This window comes from Cyclopterus lumpus, chromosome 5 (assembly GCF_009769545.1).
Source record: "Cyclopterus lumpus isolate fCycLum1 chromosome 5, fCycLum1.pri, whole genome shotgun sequence".
NCBI lineage: Eukaryota > Metazoa > Chordata > Actinopteri > Perciformes > Cyclopteridae > Cyclopterus > Cyclopterus lumpus.
The window spans coordinates 16,725,079-16,747,642 of NC_046970.1; the positions used below are offsets into that span (position 1 = coordinate 16,725,079).

Sequence of the window (22,564 nt, forward strand, 5' to 3'; positions counted from 1 at the left end):
ATCAGTGCTGCGCAATGTGCGCAGTGTGTGTAGACTTGTGTCAACAGTTGAAGAGGGTTGCTGCGCCATGTGTAGGAAATACTATCGACAGTATCTACTAGCTTGCCATGGGTGGCATACAATGTAGCTTAATGTCCATATAAGGCGGTTCGAATGGTACACATGACCTAGAAAGTGTACATAGAGGACAACAGAATAGCGAAAGACGCCTACACAAACGATGTGTCCCTGTAAAACGTAAATAATGATGATGTAAACAGAGCGTGTACGTATAGCTTGATCATGTGGAGGTTATCTCTGAGTGCAGGCTACCGAGGCTTTGGGTGCAGGATTGTTGGACCAAAGGTAACTAACACATTTATTTTTGTTGTTATTTCCAGGGAGTCCTCTCGGTAACAATTAATTCTGCTTTAAGCACAGTTGAGTTAATTAAGCATGCTGGTGAAAATGCATAAATACAAACCTATTGCAATGTGTCTTACTGAATGTGGGTCTGGTTTCTAATTGGTTCTAAGATAAGATTTAATTTAAGCTCCAGAAGGGACACAATCTTGATCAAATCTTGATAAAATATCACACAAACAGTCTTATAAGTCAACTTAATCACCAAAATATAACTACATGAAGAAATAGCTCATTTGTATGAAATAAGTATGGCAGCCAGCTATTAATTGCCCCCCTTTTTAATATTTAAAGGGACAAGATTCCATGTATATCCACAATTTATGTAGGATATACAAACTAAACTATTCAATATTGATTAATCTATATATCATATTTTATAAATCAATTACAAATGCCCACCTCAAGTTAATGGAAAGTATATGTCTCATAATTAATGATTTACTTCAACTAACAGTCGAAACACAGCGGTATTGTAATGGCTCTTAAACACTACAAGCTTGAACCCAAAAGTAGCAACCATCAAATAAAATTCTCTTTACCGAGGTCCGAAAACAGGCAACTGTCAATAGATACTCGGTCCAAATAGGCAAACTTAACCAAACGGCGTGCAGGCGAAGTATCGTACAATCCCTGGCCTGCTGTCTACATGTCAAAGTGTCCTTGGACAAGGTACTGAATACCAAATTGCATGTGTTGATGTGCATATTTACCGCCTCTGAGGAACAGAGGCGGTAAATATGATAAACATTATGGTATCGTCTCTTCTTCCATCAGTATGCGTGTCTGAATGGTGAATGCTGACTGGTGTTAGAAAGCACTTTGAGTGGTCGCTAGTTTATTTATCCAGAGATTAAGTTCCCCAAAAGATGAGCGATACACATGTATAACAATAAATTCTAATATTGCTTATAATATGTATCACAATATTATTAATTATATGCTTTCATACATTTGATTACTTTTATGAATAATTACAATTTCCCCTCTCTGAGGATAAATCTGCTGCTGATAAGGGAAATGGAACGATTGTCAATATGTGAGCACAGAAGTTCAGGTGTTGAGATGTGAATGTTAGTAGCTGGCTGGAGTTGTAACGGGTAAATATGTTGTAGGCTAACTCGGAACAAATTATCTTAGTTGTCCTTTCATATTACAGAAATCCATTTAGAGAGACACATAATTAGAAACCCGACTGAGAATCATGCAGTCTTGTATGGGATTGCATTAGAGTGAAGGTAAATTTAATAATCTCACATCATTTATTTGATCTGCAATTCTTAAATATGACTTCCCGGCATCACTTAAAGGGTGATGATGGGGATTATCACAAGGAGGAATCACAACGGGAAAATCAACGAGTTCCTGTTAAGCCCCAGCTGGAAAGCAGGTTAGCTGTTTATTTGTGGTTATTTAGAAGCTCCCTTAAATCTTTTAGGGACTTTGGGGCTCCCGTGTGGTGCATACATGCAGCGCTCCAGCCATACCTGCAGGCCGGATCACAGCACTTCAGGCAGTGGATTTGTGGAAGAATCACTTCACGGAGAGAGGCGTGATGGAGCCCGACCACTCCAGCCTCTACATTATGGCTTACCTGCTCGGTGCTAAAACTGTGAGTGGAATTTTCTTGAGCTCTTTCAACAATGCCTGATGTAATGTCTGAATTGACACATTAACGTTTAAAAGCATACCTTCATTTTCTCACATGACGTAATCCAGATAGAAAGTCTTGAGCAGGAGAAGTTATCAGAGTTTCTAAGCCCAGAAAAAACCGAGCAGATGTGGAAGCTCTGCTCTAGACGCCTATCCAGGTATAACGTTTCTATCTACACCTCCATATAAATAACGACAAATGTTTCTTTCACTGAGAATACTCATAAATGTGTGTGTTTGATGCAGAATGCCTGTGCAGTATGTGATTGAGGAGTGGGACTTCAGAGATCTGACACTGAAGATGAGACCTCCTGTGTTCATACCAAGACCTGAAACTGAGGTTGGACAGGAGAAAAACATGCCACACATACGTATGACGTACAGGGGAATCCCATCGATCAATCGCACATGACCACAGCAGTGTTTTCTCTGTGTGTTGGTTCAGGAGTTGGTTGAACTCATGCTCAATGATCTGGAGATGAAGCCCGGCACTGGAATTGGTGCAGACTCCCAGCATACATGCTTGGAAGTGGGATGTGGCTCTGGTGCCATTTCTCTGAGTCTGCTGAAGAGTCTGCCTCAGGTTAGGTTTGTCATTGTAACTAATAGATTCTTAGCCACGCTAGCCTCCAGGAATGGCAGTGTTGGTCCATCAGTCCAACACATTGATCCGAGCTGAAGCATCTGTTGGATGGATTGCCATGGGATTTGGTACATACATTCATAGTCCCCAGAGGAAAATGCCTTCTGGCATAGGGGATCCCCTGACTTTTCCTCTAGCGCCACCAGCAGGTCAAAGTTTTCACTTTTTACCATCTGATAGAGATACCACATTTTGTATTTCCGGACCCCAGATGAATTGTCCAAATGAGTTTGTTCTTCATAACTTTCATTTAGTGACATCTTGATGTTGACATTTGTTGACATTCAATGGATTTATTGTACAGGAATTTGTGTTCCCCTACGGGGATCACCAAAGTTATTCGGATTCCCCCTGACATTTAATATGATGCCAGATACTAATGGGACACAGGTGTACTTTGTGTTAGCCAAAGGTTAAAATGCTAACACAGAAAACTAATATTTAGTTTGGTTTAGATTAGGAACATGTCAAATATGACACCTGCTAATCATAAGCATGTTAGCATTGTCATTGTGAACATTTTGCAATGCTGACATTAAAAGAGTGCTCCAACAATTTAGCATTGCACTCCTATAACATTGTCAAGATGTCTTTTTTTTATTCCATACATTATTCTTCCTTGTTAAAACATGGTGCCTACATTACCCACAATGCAACGCAACCACTAGTGTTCCAGTTGAAGATTCGGGTGTGTTATGATAGTAGCGGCTAATGACGCCTCGAGCCTCAAACAGAGATGAGGAGCCGTCTTCAGAGGTCTGGCAAAGATGAGCTTACTTCTTTCTAACAGCACACTTCCAGATGGTTTTCGCTTTTCAGATTTTTAGTCTCTGTAGCCATAAAAAGGCATTACGCAAATGTTTCCCATATAGTCCTTCCCAAGACCTGTAAACAGACTTTAATGTGTACAATCTGGAGTTCTCCTTCAACATTTAGCACAGCTGTAGACTCTTAATTTTGTTTTGTAAGTACTGACATGATTAAGCCAGTTAAGTGATCAGTAGGTTCAGAGGGAATGCATTTATTACAATTGTGATGAGAAAAGAAAACTAAACACTGGCTGGTAATGCTTTCAAAGTAGTTTGTCAGCTTTGTATTCTTATAAGTTAATACTTCACACTGTGGGTTTTAAGCTGCTGGTCCGACTATTCAAGTAATTTGGTTTTGTTTACAGGTGATGGCCATGTTTCAATGTTTACATTGTAAGGAGAAAATAATGAATCGCTTAATAGAACAGTTTTATTGTCTGACAACCCTCATTAGTCCCAGCTGTGGAATAGATACACATGGCTGAGGAAAGAGCTTTGTAGTAGTGTCTTCACCTCTCAAAGCACAGGGCATAGTTTCAGCTCACTGCTCAACCAAACAACCTTTCTACTACCCGTCATAAGTTTAGCTATGTCTGCTCATTTTTCTTTCCACACTTTTAACAGATTATAAAACTGTCTTTCCGAGAAATAGATTATTTTCCCTGGGGTAGTTGCACCCAAACAGTAAAGATCATTTTTAATTGCTGTGTTTGTTTCTCATTCCCAAGCTTAAAGTTACTGCTCTGGATCAAAGCCAGGATGCGGTGGATTTAACAAGAGCGAATGCGTTAATGTAAGCACACGTAAGCAAGTTGTAAATATCCTTATTGATTTACTTTTACTTTTTTAAGACTTGCAATAAATTATTTTTATTGAATGTCTGATAAAGGATCTTTTTCTGCAGGTTGGGGCTTCAGGACAGATTACAGATTCATTGTTTAGATGTAATGAAAGGTAAGTGAAAGCAATACTTTGCAGATAGTCGGAAATGCTCCTCAACATATTGCTCATAAAAAGAATTCTGAATAAAAAAAATCTTTTTTGGCAGATGCAGAAACTGTGTTAAGCCTTTGTCGCCATGTCTCAACTTTGGTCAGTAACCCCCCGTACCTGTTCTCAGAGGATATGACCACGTTGGAACCTGAAATATTTCTGTGACTATAACACATTCAGCTTCTTTTTTTTTCTTACAAAATTGTATTTGGTAAATCAGATGTTTGTTTCAGGGTCACCAAAACACCAAGTCAGACCAGAACATTGATTTTAATACATGTATTAGGTGTCCTTTAAGAATGTATTTTGTTTTTTGGAATCAATTATATGAATTTAATTAATTTACTGTGGGCCCAGGTTTGAAGACCATGCTGCTTTAGATGGAGGTAAAGACGGCCTGAAAGTAATCAAACAGATTTTGACTCTGGCTCCTCAGATTCTATCAAATCATGGGTGAGAAACTCCACTGCCCGACACACACACACACACACACACACACACACACACACACACACACACACGCACACACACACCTGGGTTTAATTCCCACTGGCTGCGGCTTGTCGCAAAAAAGAGAAAAACACACGTCTCATGTTGCCTCTTTAATGGGTTAAGCTTTTTAAAAGACTTCCTGTGGAAACAGTTCCAGTGACATACCATGGTGGCTTCTAATAATTGTGTCCCGTTCATAATACATTTTTAATCCATTATGTGTTCTCTTTCTCGTGAATAACAGACGTGTTTACTTGGAGGTGGATCCCAGACACCCCCCGCTCATTCAACGGTGGGTGGAGGTGAATGTGGAAGAGATGCGTTATGTGGAGACTCGGCACGACATCACCGGCAGGTCTGTTTTAAAGAGCCTCTCAGTCTTCATGTCTTCCACCATGGCGTCATTTAACCAGTTTGTCATCATTTAACCTGCTGTACATGCTAAAGTGTTGCCCATCACTGTTTTGGATTTAACGTACAAGGTCATAATTTTAAACGTTTAATCACATAATTAAGCGCAATACACCACTGCTTTGTGCTAGTTTTGCATTTCAAGCCCAAATTCAGAGTCTGTTTGTTTTTGTTTGTTAGGCCACGATTTTGCATCCTTCGGAAAGAGAAGTCAAACAAGTACCACAAGCTGGATCTGGATTGAGAAACTGAGATCCTATTACACTGGCTTTAGCCCAGGTCGCCACAGCCTCAGCTCCCCTACCCCCGCTGAGCCGCCGAGCACGGGCACGAGCACGTGCACGTGCCTGCACCAATTTCATTACTCAAAATTCACCACTTGCAGAGGCTCAAAACATTTTCATGTCTCTGTTGCACTTTTAATCTGGTAACATGTCTGATCACATCCTGCGCCACGATTAAAAAAAAGTAAAAAACTGTGTGCGAGGTGGCACAAAAGCAGACTGAAAGCTGAAGGTAATTACTGAGGCTTTTCTTAGAACCCTCCCTCTTAGAATCTCACCCTCCTCCCAGGAAGCATTCAGCAGTTCTGTGAATCCGCTGATGAACGGTCCTCCCCTTCGCTCGTCCACTCGCTGAGTCAGATGCAGGCTGTACACATTGTTGAGCAAAAACACACACACGCACACACGCACACATGCACATACACACAGACACAATGTGGCCTTTACTTCCTCACACAATCCGCATCTCTTACACACTTAAAGCTCAAAGTCTTTGTGTTTCAAAGGTGATTTGAAAGCAGAACATATTTCGTAACAAGTGTCACAAGAGCAAGTCATCATGTGCCATTAAATAAAGATGATGATGATGGACAGTACTTCTCTTTATCCTGTGAGTAAAACTGCCAGTTGTAAAGAGAAAATGATTTTAAGGACAGCAAGTTGGACTCCAATCGGTTATTTTAATAGAAAAATGTACACATGTAAAAGGTAGAAAAAATGTTTTACTGAGAAAAATAAAACTGCGTAAAAGATGTCTCAATGGAATCAGTGTACTTAACAGTATGCACTTCCAGAACTGATTATGGTAATACAGATATGGACAATTTCCACATCCATCATGACATAAAGATTACAGTACTGAGATTTGCTCACAAGTCGTCGTCTTCTTCTCTGGTACTTCTTCACTCAGTCCTCGACAAATTCAGTCTGAAATCAGGCACGTATTCACTGAACGTGTGCACTTCGTCAGCAAAGACATGTCCTTGTCCAGTACTTTTGTGTCGGGCATCCAACTGCTTGCGCAGCAGTCTTTGAAGGACGGGACCTGTTTAACAGTTTTTTTTCCCTATAAGTCGTAATAATAGACTTGAGGGACGCTTATACCTTGAAGGGATAGTCCTGTATGTAACGCAGCAGAGGCCTCGGGAGTGGTAGCTGGTCGGGATAGTCAGAGTGTCTGTTAATGACGAGGCGTGTGAGGTGCTGTAAAGATGGGAGACCCTGGGGCTTGAACACAGCTCGCTTCAGTTTTAATACCACAGATGTCTCCTGAATTGTCTGCTGAGAGGGTTTTGAAGGAGCGTCCTCCACCACCTTCCCTTCCTCTGCTTTCCTCTCTGGTCCCATGTAGTGCTGCACCAGGCTGGGCACGTTGGGGAAGGACGACAGGCTGGGCCGGGCCGGGGAACTGGAGTCGAGCAAAAACTGGGCGCCGCTGTACTGAATCCGTATACTCGTGGGGCCGCGTGCAGTCCTGACCGACAGGGTCAGCATGTACAGAGGGTGGCTGCTGTCTCGCACCAAGAACGCTCCTTCAGATGCCTCTTGAAGTGCAGCGTGGGCCTGAGCTGCAGTTACAGCTCCCCAGTACCATCCTACACACACAGATTCCTGAATGTTAGTCACTCTGAACAGTCTGTTCTTTCACTGTCGTGTACAATGCTTTATTTTACAGTTAACAGTCCACAATTAGGCACTTTTAATCATATCCCTTCCAGCAGAAGATAAAATGTGCCAAACGGTCCCCGGAACAGTTTGTGAATTTTCAAGAATTGCATTTGCCGATGTAAATGTGAAAACATTTTTACTGTACCTGAATTTTCTAGATAGCAGAAGTTGCTTGCAATTGCCCGGAGGTCCTTTGTGGGGTCCCATAGTGGAGGGGTGCTTTGAAGGCATGAGGTGGAAGGTACAGTTCCTGCCCGCATACCCCGTGGGGTTTCAGTGGACAGAGCAGCGGGCAGAGGAGCTCTCGGACTAAAAATAAAATGGAGAATATGGTTTTAAAAACAGTTACAGAGGGCTTTCTTCTTCCATATCAATGCAAGATCCACGTCACCATAGTGTTTATTGCTGAATTAGGACAAGAGGAAGACATTCACTTCACGATCCAGTTTCAATTTGAGAGCCACACAATGTTAATAGTTGGTCTTAATTACAATGTTATAATGATATTTGTATTCAATACAGATGTTGTGTTTCTTGTGTTTTGTCTTTTAATGTTGACAAGGACACAAATGAACCATGTGACCACAGGCAGGCTTAAATAAAGGTTAAATACTAAATGTACATTTATATTTACTTGTACTAGTATCAAGAAGTTTAGGATAATTTGTTTACCATCAGTGCAAAAGGCCTTTGTAATGTGAGACTTGATTTAAAGAACTCACCCTCAGAAAAACATGTATAATTAACAATCCCATTGAAAGACTTTAAAGATACATGCACACTGATTAAGAGTGCATTAATTTAAACAGATGTATTGGTTTTGTTATTTACACAGACAATAAAAGCGAACGCGCACAAACAAAGAAAAGTCAACTCACCCTGGCACACAAAGAATCATGCTATTTCTTGAATCCTCTGGACTAAGATCCGGTCGGTATTTCTCCTTCAAAAATTAAGGAAAACATATAGAGACTGAGCTCTAAAGAAATAATTTTTAAAAAACTTGTCGAGAAAATGAGTTTTCACATCGGTTGAGATACGAGTAGGACAGTAAAGGAGCGCCGTATATCCAGTCGGGTTTGTTCCTGTCGTTTATAAAACACCGGATAAAAAACGTTCGGTTAAAAAATGAAAACAATACATTTAAAACGTAAAAATCTCCTGAGCGGCGGTTTGGAGTGCGTTGTCACCAGAATGGGCTCCAAAATGTGTGGAGGACAGAGTGTAAGGGCTCGGCTTTTAAAAATTACTGTTTTCCTAGAAGTCTATTCTGAGAACAGCACCGGCGGCTCTGACGTCACACCGGCGCACCAACTCCCATTCCGCACCAACCACCGTGGGTTGCCTCGCGCTGAGAAAGACAGCGACTGCTTCTTTTTTTTTGTAGTTGCGTGTTTGCTGGTTGAAATGTTTTATTTTGTACGCTCAATTCTCCGGATTAAAGCGCTTCGAGCCCGTGTTGTGAGACTCTCCCGCTTGTCAGCCGCCTTCGCTGAACCGACGCTCGCTCCCAGGAATATCGCGGCAGCTTCTCCCTATCTGCTTTCCAGGAATAATCGCAGGGTTTGACTCCGCCCCGCCGGGCGGCCCTGACTGAGTCTTCTTTCTGGGAATTCACCGCCTCAACATTAAAGATAATAGGAATGCACACAGGCTGTTTCCAGTAATATAGATTTCCCTTGATCCTGGTGGAAAACACGACGAGAGGGGTTCTCGGAGGTTTGTCGAGTAATATACTAGTAATAATATCGAGAAAGCAAGTTGTTATTGTGACAATAAACCCCAAAAAGCGGGTTAACTGTTAGGCCACAGGACACGTCCTGTTGATCACGATTTGTTATTCTTGATTTATTAACGTTATTAATGTCTGAGGTTCAGAATGTAAAATCCTATTTCTGTTCATAATCTTTCCGGACGTTTGTTTTAGAGGGAATCTATATCGGAAATATATATCTTATATATATATTTTTGAAATGACAGGCCAAATAAAGGCTGCCGAGCACAATACTGATGCTGGATTTACACCGTTCCAGTTTTCAAAAATACTTTTTCCAACAGTAGTCTGAACTGTCAACAACAACACCGACTATATGATTTGAGCATATGATCTGAGAGAAGAGGCAATACTGCAAATCAATGAACACACACACGCCGTACGCGACAGTGGAATCAAAGAAACACATGAAACTATTCTGTATCATAATCATAACCATATGAGAGCCTGCTGATCCTGGATAGCCAAAACTAAAACTAAATTCAAAGAAATCCTGGAATATGTTTTTTTCCTGAGAACTCTCGTGGACTTGTGACGGATGCGGTTGAACAAATATGGTTTCTGAGTTCAGGATGTACCGCCTTTATGTTAATGAGATGATCTCTGTTACTAAACCTGAGCAACTTGCAGCACGAACAGCCAGTTTACAATGTGTAGCGCATTGCAACAGGAACTGCAGACAGGAGCGAAACCTAAAGAAATGAAATCCCTCAGAAAAGATTGTTTAAACGCGTGATGCAGTGGCAGCATTTTCAATTGAATGTTTTCTTAAGGTGTAGAATGAATTCTGAAAAGGAATTTGGCTTGGTTGGTGTCAATATATATATATATATATATATATATATATATATATATATATATATATATATAAACAAACAAACAAACAAAAACAAGTATGTTATTAAAGTGATACATATTTAAAGAGTAGTTGTGCAAGGATGTGTAACTGTAAATGATTGTCCTGATGGTGAGAGTCCTTTGTATCCCTGGAAAATCCAATGTATTTTTGATTAAGGCTAAATCAAATGATTAATTTCATTATGATTTCATTTTCTTTATTAATTGATTATTCACTTCTTCCAATCGAGTAAATATTCACATTCGTCAAACATCAGCCAGTGAAAATTGTTGAAACTTATAAATGATTGATTAGCCTATTTCTGATTTATTATCTGTTGAGTCTAATTGAGTAATTGACCAATCCTTTCAGCTCTTGTTTGGACTTTTGGAAACTATAATCTGAACTGCATTTCCATTCATGAAAAAGCGTGTTGTGCTCAGCTTGATGTCATTATGGCTTTGAGCTGTACCTAATATGTCAATGAACAAATGCTTGTTTATTACAAACGTACAGTAGTGTGCAGGTGATCCTTTTTTAATTACAAACTCCATTCTTGGATTTGCATTTATATGAGAAATATAGGGATACAAAGGCAGTCATGACATTGATTGTTTTTGGTTGTAGCAGCTTTATCTTCTAATTAGTATAGCCACAATTCCTAAAATATGTGGCATGGGCTTCATTCTGTTTATCCAAAGGTTTGTTGCTGGTTTGGTCTGGTTTAGAGAGCATTTATTTGGCTCAGCCTTGTGTCCTCTGTGTTCAGGTACAGCAACATATACATATTGTGTATAAATGCAGAGGCACTATAACAAAAGATATTCTCCTATATGCACCAGTGTAACTCTCTTGTAACTAAAAACACATTCTCAAGTGACAAAATGTATAGAATACAGATAAAGCATATCATTAGTGTTCCTATATAACAAGTTATTATTATAAATGTTTACAATAATACCAGATTAGTTGTGTTTCCATTACAGCCATTGTTTGTATATTACTGTAATTTAACTTCCCATTTTTTTGTAACAGAAAACACTACAGCTTAATGAAATATTCTTCAAAATATTAATTTAGTTTCCAAGATCCTGCTGCTGAAGATGTCTCACCGCCTCTATGCACAAATTAAATTAACAAACCTCTTTATTCCCATTATATGTTGGATTGCGGCACAATAGTGCCTCTCAACACCACCACGCTCCTCCCTGCCTCCCCCACCCACATACTGATCCTATACTAATTTCTTCCTTTGTGAAAACCCAACATACTGGGAATTGGTAAGTGGATTGATGTGGGACAATGCATCACTGTTGTACTCTTTCAACTTGAAGGAAAGAAAATGGGAGTTTTTCAAAAGATTGTGAGAAAGGCTTCAATAGCTTCAATGGCAACCACAATTAGCATTATTGATCAGCAGAACTTTGTTCAAAGGGAAGAAGAAATCCTCTAAGGCTCTCCTCCACCAAAGAAAATCTTAAACAATTTCAACTCCTAGTTAGTTGAATTAATTTGTTGATTATTGTCTTGTTCCATTATGCATGACGTTTAAATTGTGACCCATTTCTTTCCCATACTAGATCAGTTGGTCTACTGCTTTGGTCCAGACTGCATACTGGCTTTGGTGACCCTCGACTTTTTATATAGCGCCACCATCAGGTCAACATTTTACTTCATTCAGAACTTTGTTTCTGACCAAATCCAGTTAAACTGATGTCATCTCCATCATGCTGTAACTTTGCATTTAATGATAATGAACATGCTAACATGCTAAACTAAGATTGCGAAGACGGTAAATATTAATCCTGCTAAACATCACCACAGCATTGTCATCGAGAGCAAAGTCTCGAGGAGCTGCAGCATGGCTATGGACTATTAGCTTAGTTTGAGTAATGACTGAGCTACCATTCACAAATTTTGTATACAACTAATCAGCTTAAGATTGTTTTCGTCAACCAAGACACTTATGGCCAATTAGTTGACAAAGGGACTAACAGAGAGCAGCCCCTCTACTGTGTATGAACATTGTTAGTACCAGTCTAAAAAAGTGGCCTTGTTCTGAGCAGGCTTTGCAGAGGCATGTGGAAGAAGTTTACAATTTGTACACACACTGAACCAGCAGCTGAGAGGACCTCCAAAGCAACTTGAAAAACAGGGGTTCTTCATGAAGAGAGCCGTTAACAGTTATGGGAAGTGATCTCGAAACTGGAGTCTTGATTTGCTGTTTGACGATGGTTGCACATGTGCTTGCTCTGTATTCTGAACTCCTGCTGAATTGATTTCCATGCAGTTGAATCAACACAGTGCAGTCTTTCAAACACTGCAACCTCACTGCCGTGACAAGAGGCAGTTGTTGTCTGGATGCCTGAATATACAGCCATTGGTGTAATTTAAAACACAATTTAATTATTATCCCGTGTTTGTCTCAATATAACAGGTCAACAATACAATACGTTCCTCCTAACCATGTAGCACATTTACAGACATGAAACAAGATGTATTTCCATGCATTAAACATTGCATGCTTGATAAAAACACACAAATCTGTACAGAGAAGTTATAATACCACAGTATAAACAACATTTATTTGGAATTTCCTTTCATATTGTCTTACAAACGTTATTAGTACAACACTTGTATTGAAGGCCAGACATGAGGACTGAAACATCTGACTAAGCATGTACAATTCTTTACACATCTATTTTATGGTAAACTGCAGACCTATTTTATAAGTATGGAAGATGCAGACACGTATAACAATAACAAGGCCATCTGCCAAGGTTTCCAGCTCGACTCTTTTTTTCCCTTTTTAAACGGAGGAAGTTATCAATAAACGTTTGTATGTTAATATATATATATATGGACGACTTGATTTGTCTGTGGGAGAGTCAGAAGATTTATCAGCATATTTTCCATCCAAAACATATTAGTTATTCAGCACAAGTGTTTCAGTACACAAACAACAGAGGACGCCCATCACTGTGCTCGATCCTCTGGGCCTGACGAGGTGTTAGTGGGTCCGGGGAAAGAGGGAGGGCTGGAACGGCAGAATGGACTCTGGGAAAAACGTGTCCCCCTCTAGCTGTCCTGTATCTTCTCTCCTGTCCCTTTAATGAGGCGCTTGTGTCCTCTTTTCCCGGCTGGGCCGCGGGGCTTCGCGAAGGCCTGTTTGTAAGCGTGCTGCTTAGGATGGACCTCATCATACAGAAACTCGTCTGTCAGTTCATCTCCATTATCAATCTCCAACTGCACATAGATGGAACAAATATAAAGAAGCATGCAGGTGAATAACACGTAAAGCTTGGATTTTAGGCTTAACATAAAAACATCTATTAGTATATATGTATATAATATATATTATATACATGTATATATATATATATACACATGTATATGTATATATATATATATATATATATATATATATATATACACACACTATATACATATATATAATATACATATATATGTATTTCTATATACATATATACATATATATATTATATACACATATATGTATATATATATATATTATATACATATAATATATATGTATATAATATATTGTTCAGTTATATTTTACGTAAAACTGATATAACTAATGAAGGTCTGTGTCAAATTCTTCACACAGCTAAAGGAACAATTCTGGTGAAGGACACTGACGAGCCTTTATCTACTTATTCATGCAGAGCATGAATAAGTAGATAAGTAGTCAAAGTTAAATATATTGAGTCAAAAAACACATAAATCAGCCTTTAAAATAAAAATAAACAGACAACATGACCTCAGTGTTCTTACTGGTAACTACAACCCTGTATGGAACTGTGTTATGTCCCTTTTTTGTCCCTTCATTACCTTTTTAGCAATTTCCAAATAGTAATCTTTCTCCACATCCTCCAGTAGTCGACTCTTGCAGCTGGAATACAACATCCGCTCCTTAATGCTACAGCTGTATCCAGGCATGGAGTATATGAACACTGCAGACATGGGGAAGAGAAGAAGACGATTCATAAGCATTATAAGTAAATACATTTGTTTATGTAGTGGTTTGAAATCTGGGGACAAGAGCTTCCAGTGTTCCAGTTTCTCTTCTTCACACGCCACAAGTGAAGCACTGTCTCACAAAAGAAGCTTTTTGTACAGCCTGCATGCAACAGATTTTTTTTATTTCTTAGGGTCATGTTTGAGTCGTGCTTTTTGGAGGCCTTCTTCATTGTTATTTCGCCATGTCAGACCCTACGTCAGTGACATCCACCGTGCCATTATAATGACAAAGTGAAATTGTAGTCGGCTTCCCTAAGCATTACGGTTGTCTTTTCCTAAATCGGCACAATCCTCAAACCCTGAACCCTCAGGTCAGGGACTTACTGGCGTCATCTGTTAAGTGGTTGAGTGTGAGAGGCTATAAGGGCTTGACATGTTGTAAATATAAATATAAGTTTACCATGACAAAGTCAAAGAAATATTGCGTACAATTGTGAGTATTTACTTTAAACTTTTTACTCCCTGATTTGAACGTCTACGAGACGAAAGGTAATTTCAAATAATCTATTTACTTTTTACTTGGTCAAAACATTCAATAAAGAAGTACACATTAAGGACCAAAGTATGGCTTCCATTTTGTATTAACTTGTCATTTCCAAGGGCCTTCATCGTTTCAAGTGTTTAGTGTAACAAGAAATGTTAACAAAAAGGTCTATTGCTTCATTTTAGGGGTCACAAAAGGAACCACCAATCTTATATTAACATCATATATATACACATATATATATATATATATATATATATATATGTATATATATACACATGTATATATATATACACATGTATATATATATATATATATATACACACGTATATATATATACATGTATATATATATATACACACATGTATATATACATATATACACATGTATATATACACACATGTATATATATATATATATACATACATATATACGTATACATATACATACATACATATATATATATACATACATACATATATACACATACATACATATATACATACATATATACATATATACACATATATATATATATATATATATATATACATATACATATATACATATATATATATATATATATATAAATATATACAAGATGTGAGATATGAAAGATGTGTGATACCTTCTTGTACATCTTGTACAGATGAGAAAAGAAGACGATTATCAAAGTATAATGAATCAGTGACATACCGACAGATTCCAGGTAGTCTCCTTCGTGGGAGTGTTTGTAAAGGAAGAAGTGGTATCTAGGAGTGTCTCTGGGAACTCTGTGGGGCAATTCACGAGTTTCTGTCGGGTTGGAGTGGACCAGCTCGATTGTCTCCTTCTCTACATCCAACCTCTGAAACACAGTAATAATGCACATTTGCTTTTCTCTCAAAGTAAAACATTAGCAGTTCATTCTTTTTTTTGGAGAAAGCTCTTATATCAAATCCCTGGGCTTACCAGTTGTATGTAGTTAATGCGTTTTTGGCCAAGTTGTTGCAGGGCTCTTTTGGCTGTTTCCTGCAGTGGGAAAGTGAGGCCCTGAAGTGTCTGGTGCTTACTCTCCACGCTTATGTCTGTCTTCACCTGCAGGGGGCGGCAAACACACACACACACACACACGTCTCTGACTAAAGGAAGAGCCAATAGAACAACCAATAGATAGCCCGGTCAAATCTTAATTCATATAAAACAGGAAAGAAATGCATCAACATACCTGTTTAACTCGGCCCTGAAAAGGAAACCACAACAAAAAGTTACATTTCAAATAAAGGAAGTCATATTACAGACATAAGCAGACCGTGGCACATACAATGATGAAAACCCTGCCGAGGTCATGTTGACCTCTCACCTCTGATATTTTGATCTTCTGGAGCTCCTGCTCGGCTAACGTGAGCGGGGCTGGACCAGAGCAGGATGACACATGATGGTGGTAGCCCAGCAAACAGACGTCCTCCTAGTGTGTCAAGCAAAACAGAAGATTCTTTACAGGCAGAACAGGACAAACACCTCGAAAACACGTCATCACATCTGTCACAGTAAATTATAATGAATTTTTAAATGTCTGACCTCCGCTGTGCCGAACATCTCATACTTCAAATGGCCACCGCCAAACTCTTTCTTCACTGTGGCACGGGTGGCAGCATATAGCATCTTTTGTTTTACCTGCAGCCAACAGAGTAGAAAATATATGAACTGTTTGTATTTATGCTTCTTTCAGGTAGACACCATATTCAAGCAAGATCAAATTCAAGACTGAATTAATACATTGCTAAGTAACACCCAGCAGTGGAGGACATATCTTAAGTAACGTAATGTCTTTAATTTTAATAAAATAAGCAATTTTATGGTAAAAGTCCTGCCTTCAAATTGCTCAAGGAAAAGTACAAAAGTATTATAATTCCATAGGAAAAGATAAAGATACTGTCTACACAGAAAGGCCCATTTCAGAATTACATCACTAGTTTATAGTAAGGAAAGCAATAATGTTTCCATCACTGGACTGTTGCAGCTGGTAAAGATGGAGCTACTTTTTCATTACTATTATTATTATTTAAATGGTTAACCGGGTATTTATAATAATACACCATATTATGGTATTAATTATCAGAATCTGCAAAGTAACTAAAGCTATCAAATAAATGTAGTAGAATAGAAGTATCCAAGTACATAAAAATACAATACCTGAGTAAATGTATTTAGTTCTATTATATATCAGTTGTAATCACCTTGACAATCGAACAGAAAAGTTTAATTTGGTATATGTCACCAAGCTAAAAACAAGAATGGTTTTAAAGGGGCGACAACAATTTTCTTCAGGTAAACTCAGCTTTTAAACAAATCTTTTTATCAGGCCTAATGCAATGTTATCAAGAGTTCTTCTCAGTAGGATGCATATCTATCTCTTGACATGTACATTTCCTATTGTATGATACGAATATTTTGACTGCATCCAACTGGATGATGCCAGTACGGTTGTGTTCATAATCAGGGGACCTCATTCATTTGTATGGATCTTTGGAGGTGCTGCTGGTGCAGGTTAGTAGTTTTTCCCTTGGCTATGTTTAAACACACATATGGTACTGATGCTGTTTTCCCATATACATTTTGTCTGAGGACCAAGTTAACAAAGTGAGTACATGTGATCGACAGAGTGCCGGATTCTTTGGTTCTTCTAAAAACAGGGTGTAGGGGCTTAAAGTCAGGACATTGTGATCTTTGCTGCTTTGATTTAGACCATTGTTCATCAGACTCTTGTAACAGTTTGAACGTGCAGATACAAAATTATTTACTTAAAATGTCTAAATGTGAGGCGTTCACTATCAACAGCAATGTGTGTATGTAGCTTTAGTATGTGGTGCTGAATGAAGAATATGCGGTACGACTTACTGGAGACTGATCAGGAGACCACGATATGAAGATCCACTCGTAGCCCTGTGCATTCTGGGAGTCAAGGCGGTATAGGATGTAGCAGGGCTCCTGGTCGTCCAGGAGAGGAAGCAGGAAGTGATCATAATCCTGGTCCCAGCTCTTTTCTGGCTCTTTGTAGGCCCCAAGCACCAGCTGCTCTGAAAATCAGAGCACCACTCATCACATACCTTAGCCCCTATATACAGCACGCCCTTTACAGAGCACATTGACACTTACAGTGAAGTTAGACTATAGTCGTACATACAGTATTCATATTTCTAAGTACAGTATACAAACATCAATATCAATTCAGGTTGTGGCATTTAAATACAAACTACCAAACTGGTCTATCTTGTCAAAAAAGAAACATTTATTTGGATCGTCAGGCTACAAAATAATTATAGTTTATCGTATATATAGTATTTGTAACATTTCAATAGCTTATTAGTTGAAGTAGTGAAAGAGAATATATTTAGATTAAAAGTGACACATGAACATATTCTCCTAAAAGTTTAGTTGAACTTGAACTCAACCTTTGCTATACAGGTTGAAACAGTTTGTTGGCAGACTATCCAAATATGTACTTGCCAAAATCAGTTATCAACCTTAATATCTTTTATTTTGGTCAAATACAGGTGCAACTAAAATTGATGTTCATTTTGATTAAAGATCAAAGTATTGGTCACCTTGACATGTCAGTAAATAGTAAAATATTTAATTATCTTAAGTCTGAGGGGAAACCTTGAAATATCTTTGATTTGTCCGACCAACAGTTGAAATTTACAGTGGTCAATTTACCTTGTTTACAAAACAGAGAAGAGAAGTTAGAACCTGAAGAAGTTTGGCATTTTTGGTTGATTATGAAAATATTCCCCTAATGACTAATTGGTTGACTATTTTATTTTGGCACCATTTCTCGTGTAAACTCATTTAGTCAGACTGAGGTCTCACTGTTTGCTCCATGTGCTGCGGTGAAAGAAGGAATAGACTAACTTCTGATTGATTTCTGACTGACAGGATGAGGTTAAACGTCTCAATGGAATCGACAAAACCAAACAAGAAACGACCGAACTAGCTTGGAAATCACAAAACATACACAGAAGTCTGAAGTCCTTGTGGGGTGCAGGGGGATTTCCTGACCATCTCTTGGGGCTTGTTGCTATTCTGAGCCACAACACATTCCAGCTACACGCACACACACACACACACACTTTCTGTCAGACATTCTCTCTACATCCCTGTTTTATAGGTCTGTATTAGTATTAGACTGTATGTAATGACTCACTTTAGGGATATTTTTTCCTTCATGTTCAGAACAATGAAATAAAATCATAAGTTCACCAGTTTGGTAAGAGCAAACCAAGTGGCATGCCAAAAACAGCGGTGATGAAATCACCCAGAATGATCTTGTTTCTCTTTTGACATTGAAACGAACACGAGTGCCACTGGGCAGCAGCGAGCAAACACGGTTGCGTCACACTTTGCTCAAAATAGCCAAGTGACGCCTGGAAAGACCACAGGGCTGCAGCAAGTCAAACAGGCCTGCCAGTCTTTTTGCTTTGCGACTGCGCGTCTCTGTAGCACCAAGCTTATCTTTGTCGACATTAATACTTCAAATATGAGACTAAATATTTGATATGAGAGGCACAGCTCACAAAGATAGCCCCAGAATGCATCAGTCACGAATCAGATACGTGTCAGACCAAAACAAGATAACACCTTCATAATCTGCTATCTAGAGACCTATTACACTGATGTCTGCTCCACAATCCTCTTTTCCTAGAAGTTCGATAAAGTCCATAGTAGTGGATTAGCAACTTTGTTTTGGGTTCGTGGCCCCTGAATACAAAGATTGTGATGACTCGACAAAAAATGAACATGATGATATGTTTTCGATGTCCTGTACACACACTGTACACATTGGTGTTCTTTGGGGTCAATTTGACCCCAGGCTGTTTTAGCTGTATAAAACATAAAATAAATATCAACATTTTACACACATTTGTTTTGGTTGTTTTTGATGATATTGAGGTCACTTTAGCATGCAATTTTTTAATCTTCAAAACACTTTAGGGCCCTAACCTAACATAACCATAGGTGGAGTAGTGCGAGAACCACTGACAATTCACATGAGGTGGCGCAAACATAAAACAAGTTTGCACCACAGCGTTCCATTTGTCTTGGTGCTCTGTGTGCTCTTTATTTTTGCTCTCTCTCAACTGGAAAATGACTTCTAAGGAAAGGTTTTCTGTCAACGAGGTGTTGTCACATCCCTTTGACCAAGTGACAGAGAGGAGAACGTGTCTGAGACAGAGGTCCCTGATTATGAGGCATCCTCCTCTGATGAAAATGAGACTCAGTGTTGACCCTCCTGTTGTCTCTCAACCACCAGCAAACACACAACCTTCCAAAAATGGAAAGTTATTATGGTCCGTCTCCCCACTTGAACAACAGGGTCGACTTAGTGCTGCTAATGTCATCAAAATGGTTCCAGGTCCACCAGAGACGCTGTCATCCATGTCCAGGACATACAATCAGCATTTAAGCTCTTCATAATACCACCAATCGAAAAGGATATACTTGTGTTGACAAATTTAGAGGGGAGGGGCGTGTATGGGGACAGTTGGGAAGACTTGCATGTGACCCACTTGCAAGCCTTCATTGGGCTGCTCATTCTGGCCGCAGTCAAAAGGTGAAGCAACAGCAAACATTTGGCCTGCTGACACTGGAAGGGCAATATTTCCAGCCACCATGTCTCTAAACACATTCCATGTTTTCTCCCGTGTCATACGCTTTGATGACAGATAAACAAGTCCGAGCCAACGAGAGAGTGACAAAGTCACAGCATTATGGGATGTATGGCACAAGCGGGTTCAGCGATTAAACTGAAATTACCTATAAAATCCTTCTACATTTTTGAAATGATGTTGGTTGGGTCAAATTGACCCCGAACATCATTGATGTTAAAATTATTGATAAAAGAAATTGATTTACATTCCAAATGTTATAGATAACAAAAATATGTACTTAGAAATAATGTGACGCCATTAAAACACCAACAAGATATCTCTTTCCACATTTAGGTCAATCTGTGAGGGGGGGGGGGGGGGGTTAAAGGGCTATTTAGGTAGTCAACAAACAAACATGAAGTACCTGACACTTAAACTTGGGAAACAATTTGAATTATAATAATTTTCTGTAGGTTTAAATTGCTGGGGTCAAATTGACTCCAAGGTTAGAAGATGTTAGGTAACAGGAGGGTTAAGCCACAGTTCATGTTTTTAGGATAAAAGAGAGTGTTGGAGACTGACACAGTCACACACTCGTAGCCACAATGCAAATATCTACCAAAGTTTCTACGTGACTGTCTTCGAATGCCCTGAGGAAGACTGTCATGTTGAAACAAAATGTTTAAATATTTGTTGCACCGTGGCTATGAGTGTGTGACTATTTTCCTAACACTGCTCATGTTTAACCATGACACTAAAGTCCCAAAGCCACCAAGGTACGTATTACCACAATGAACACTATTTTAGTTTAACCCAAACAAAGATGGTATCTTGAATAACACATTATTGCTCAATTTCTAAGATGTGAAACTTGTACAATCAGTTATCTTAGTTGATAGTAAAGTTACATTGTATTTAACCTTTTTTTATATTTAAAGAAAACATTTTTTTTCTTGGTTACAACAAGCAGCTTAAATATATGTAGAATAGAATAGAATATATGTTCCAACATAGTTAAAAGAGTTAAAATACTCCCCCCCCCCATAGATAACCAGTATTTATTTTTAGAAGAAAAAAAGCAAAGGTTAGTAAAGATACTTTTAAGGAAACATCATTTAGTATTTTCTATAATCATCCTGTGACCACTTGAGGTCACACTCACGACCCCCATGTTGGAAACCATTGATCAAAGCTTAAAGCTCATGTTTAAAGCTCATGGAAAAGGGACACGACTGGTCTGAAAACATTTTGAGCCACTGAAGCCACTGTTTTAGGTACAGATTAAATTATAAAGTAGTGGTTTCCAACAAGGGGTCCCAAAAAGAGGGGTCAACAAATGATGAATGAATAAAATCAAACTATTTACATATTTGTCTCTTACACAAAACTGTAATTTGTCATGATTTCTTAAAAAAAGGTTCTTGTGAACACGGAATACGTTCACCTATAAATATCCTTCAAATGAAACAGAATAAACACTCCTTAACTGAACTATTCACACTTATAAGCGTCTTTGTGTGTTTTGAAAAGCGCTATATAAATTTGATGTATTATTATTATTATTATTATTATAACAACAAAGACCACAACTTGTGATTAGCGAGAACTGGTTTTCGCACGAGACAGTGATTTGTTCAGTGTAATTTGTAACATGACAAGTTCTGGAGAGTTGCCTAACAGATTGTGCAAGATGTTTATTTTTTTTTTCTCAGACTCAAAGCAGTCTGTGTATGCTATAAAACAAATAGGTGCTTTAAAACATACTGAAACACAAAACTAACATGATGGAGGATGTGTATCCACACATCCCGCTGAGACGCAGTCATCCCTGTGTTGGATTGCTCCCGGGTCACTCACCGTCTTGGATGCGCACCTTGATGAGGCGCACTGATCCACCTCTCGCCCTGGCCAGGAAGTCCCTCAGCTCCGGCGTCACCACTAGTGCGAGAAACATGGCGGGTCAGCAGTCTCTTCCTCCCGCCAAGCACTGCAGAAGGGGGGTGTTGTAAGACAGAAGACGAAGCAGACAGGACGGGAGCTCCACAGCACGGGGCCCCAAATATTCAGTCCAGCCAAGAGACACTGAAGTCCAACCAGAGGAACCTGTTGACGAAAACCTTCCTTCACTTCAGATGACGTGACTAAGTGCAGCTCTGACTGCTGGAGGAGAGGATCGCTGAGTGTGTCTGGACTCGCTGAGCGTGTGACGGTGTGTTCAGGGGCATCGCTCAAGTAACTAGGACAGTATCATGTGCGCACAGACAGGGAACCCGATCCCCTCGCTCCCAAATTTAGCTCTCTGACTGACAGGCCAGCATTGGGTAAGGGCTGTCACACACCCAACACAACACATCAGGAGCTGGAGGAAGAGACTTTGACCTGCAAACCTAATCACCAAATTTCTGAGCCAAGAACAATTCAAGTCGGCTGTAAGAAAGC

At 39.1% G+C, this 22,564-nt stretch overlaps 3 protein-coding genes across 4 annotated transcripts; 1 reads left to right on the top strand and 2 right to left on the bottom strand.

Moving 5' to 3' along the window:
* The first annotated feature begins 7 nt into the window (after positions 1 to 7).
* On the top strand, positions 8 to 6,562 carry hemk1 (HemK methyltransferase family member 1). 2 transcript variants are annotated; one of them, XR_004609470.1, is made up of 11 exons: positions 8 to 345; positions 1,841 to 2,014; positions 2,122 to 2,213; positions 2,302 to 2,395; positions 2,501 to 2,638; positions 4,236 to 4,310; positions 4,412 to 4,461; positions 4,556 to 4,661; positions 4,858 to 4,953; positions 5,237 to 5,347; positions 5,584 to 6,562. XR_004609470.1 is itself a non-coding variant. In XM_034532336.1 (11 exons), exons 1-11 carry the CDS (start codon positions 283 to 285, stop codon positions 5,645 to 5,647), a joined length of 1,053 nt encoding a protein of 350 aa, XP_034388227.1. In that variant the 5' UTR covers positions 9 to 282; the 3' UTR covers positions 5,648 to 6,562. The 2 variants fall into 2 exon arrangements, 1 of the variants encoding a protein (XP_034388227.1); XM_034532336.1 differs by having other exon boundaries at positions 9 to 345; positions 4,236 to 4,300.
* cish (cytokine inducible SH2-containing protein) lies at positions 6,348 to 8,815 on the bottom strand. The gene is made up of 3 exons (XM_034532337.1): positions 8,234 to 8,815; positions 7,501 to 7,664; positions 6,348 to 7,282 (listed from the first exon to the last, which is right to left on the bottom strand). The coding sequence occupies exons 1-3, from the start codon at positions 8,251 to 8,253 to the stop codon at positions 6,786 to 6,788; spliced, it is 681 nt and encodes a 226-aa protein (XP_034388228.1). The 5' UTR covers positions 8,254 to 8,815; the 3' UTR covers positions 6,348 to 6,785.
* Positions 8,816 to 12,618: 3,803 nt separating this feature from the next.
* Positions 12,619 to 22,079, bottom strand: LOC117731524 (twinfilin-2). The gene is made up of 9 exons (XM_034533940.1): positions 21,983 to 22,079; positions 17,376 to 17,554; positions 16,056 to 16,151; positions 15,838 to 15,942; positions 15,703 to 15,717; positions 15,447 to 15,572; positions 15,192 to 15,342; positions 13,823 to 13,944; positions 12,619 to 13,213 (listed from the first exon to the last, which is right to left on the bottom strand). The coding sequence occupies exons 1-9, from the start codon at positions 22,077 to 22,079 to the stop codon at positions 13,046 to 13,048; spliced, it is 1,059 nt and encodes a 352-aa protein (XP_034389831.1). The 3' UTR covers positions 12,619 to 13,045.
* Between the last annotated feature and the right edge of the window lie 485 nt (positions 22,080 to 22,564).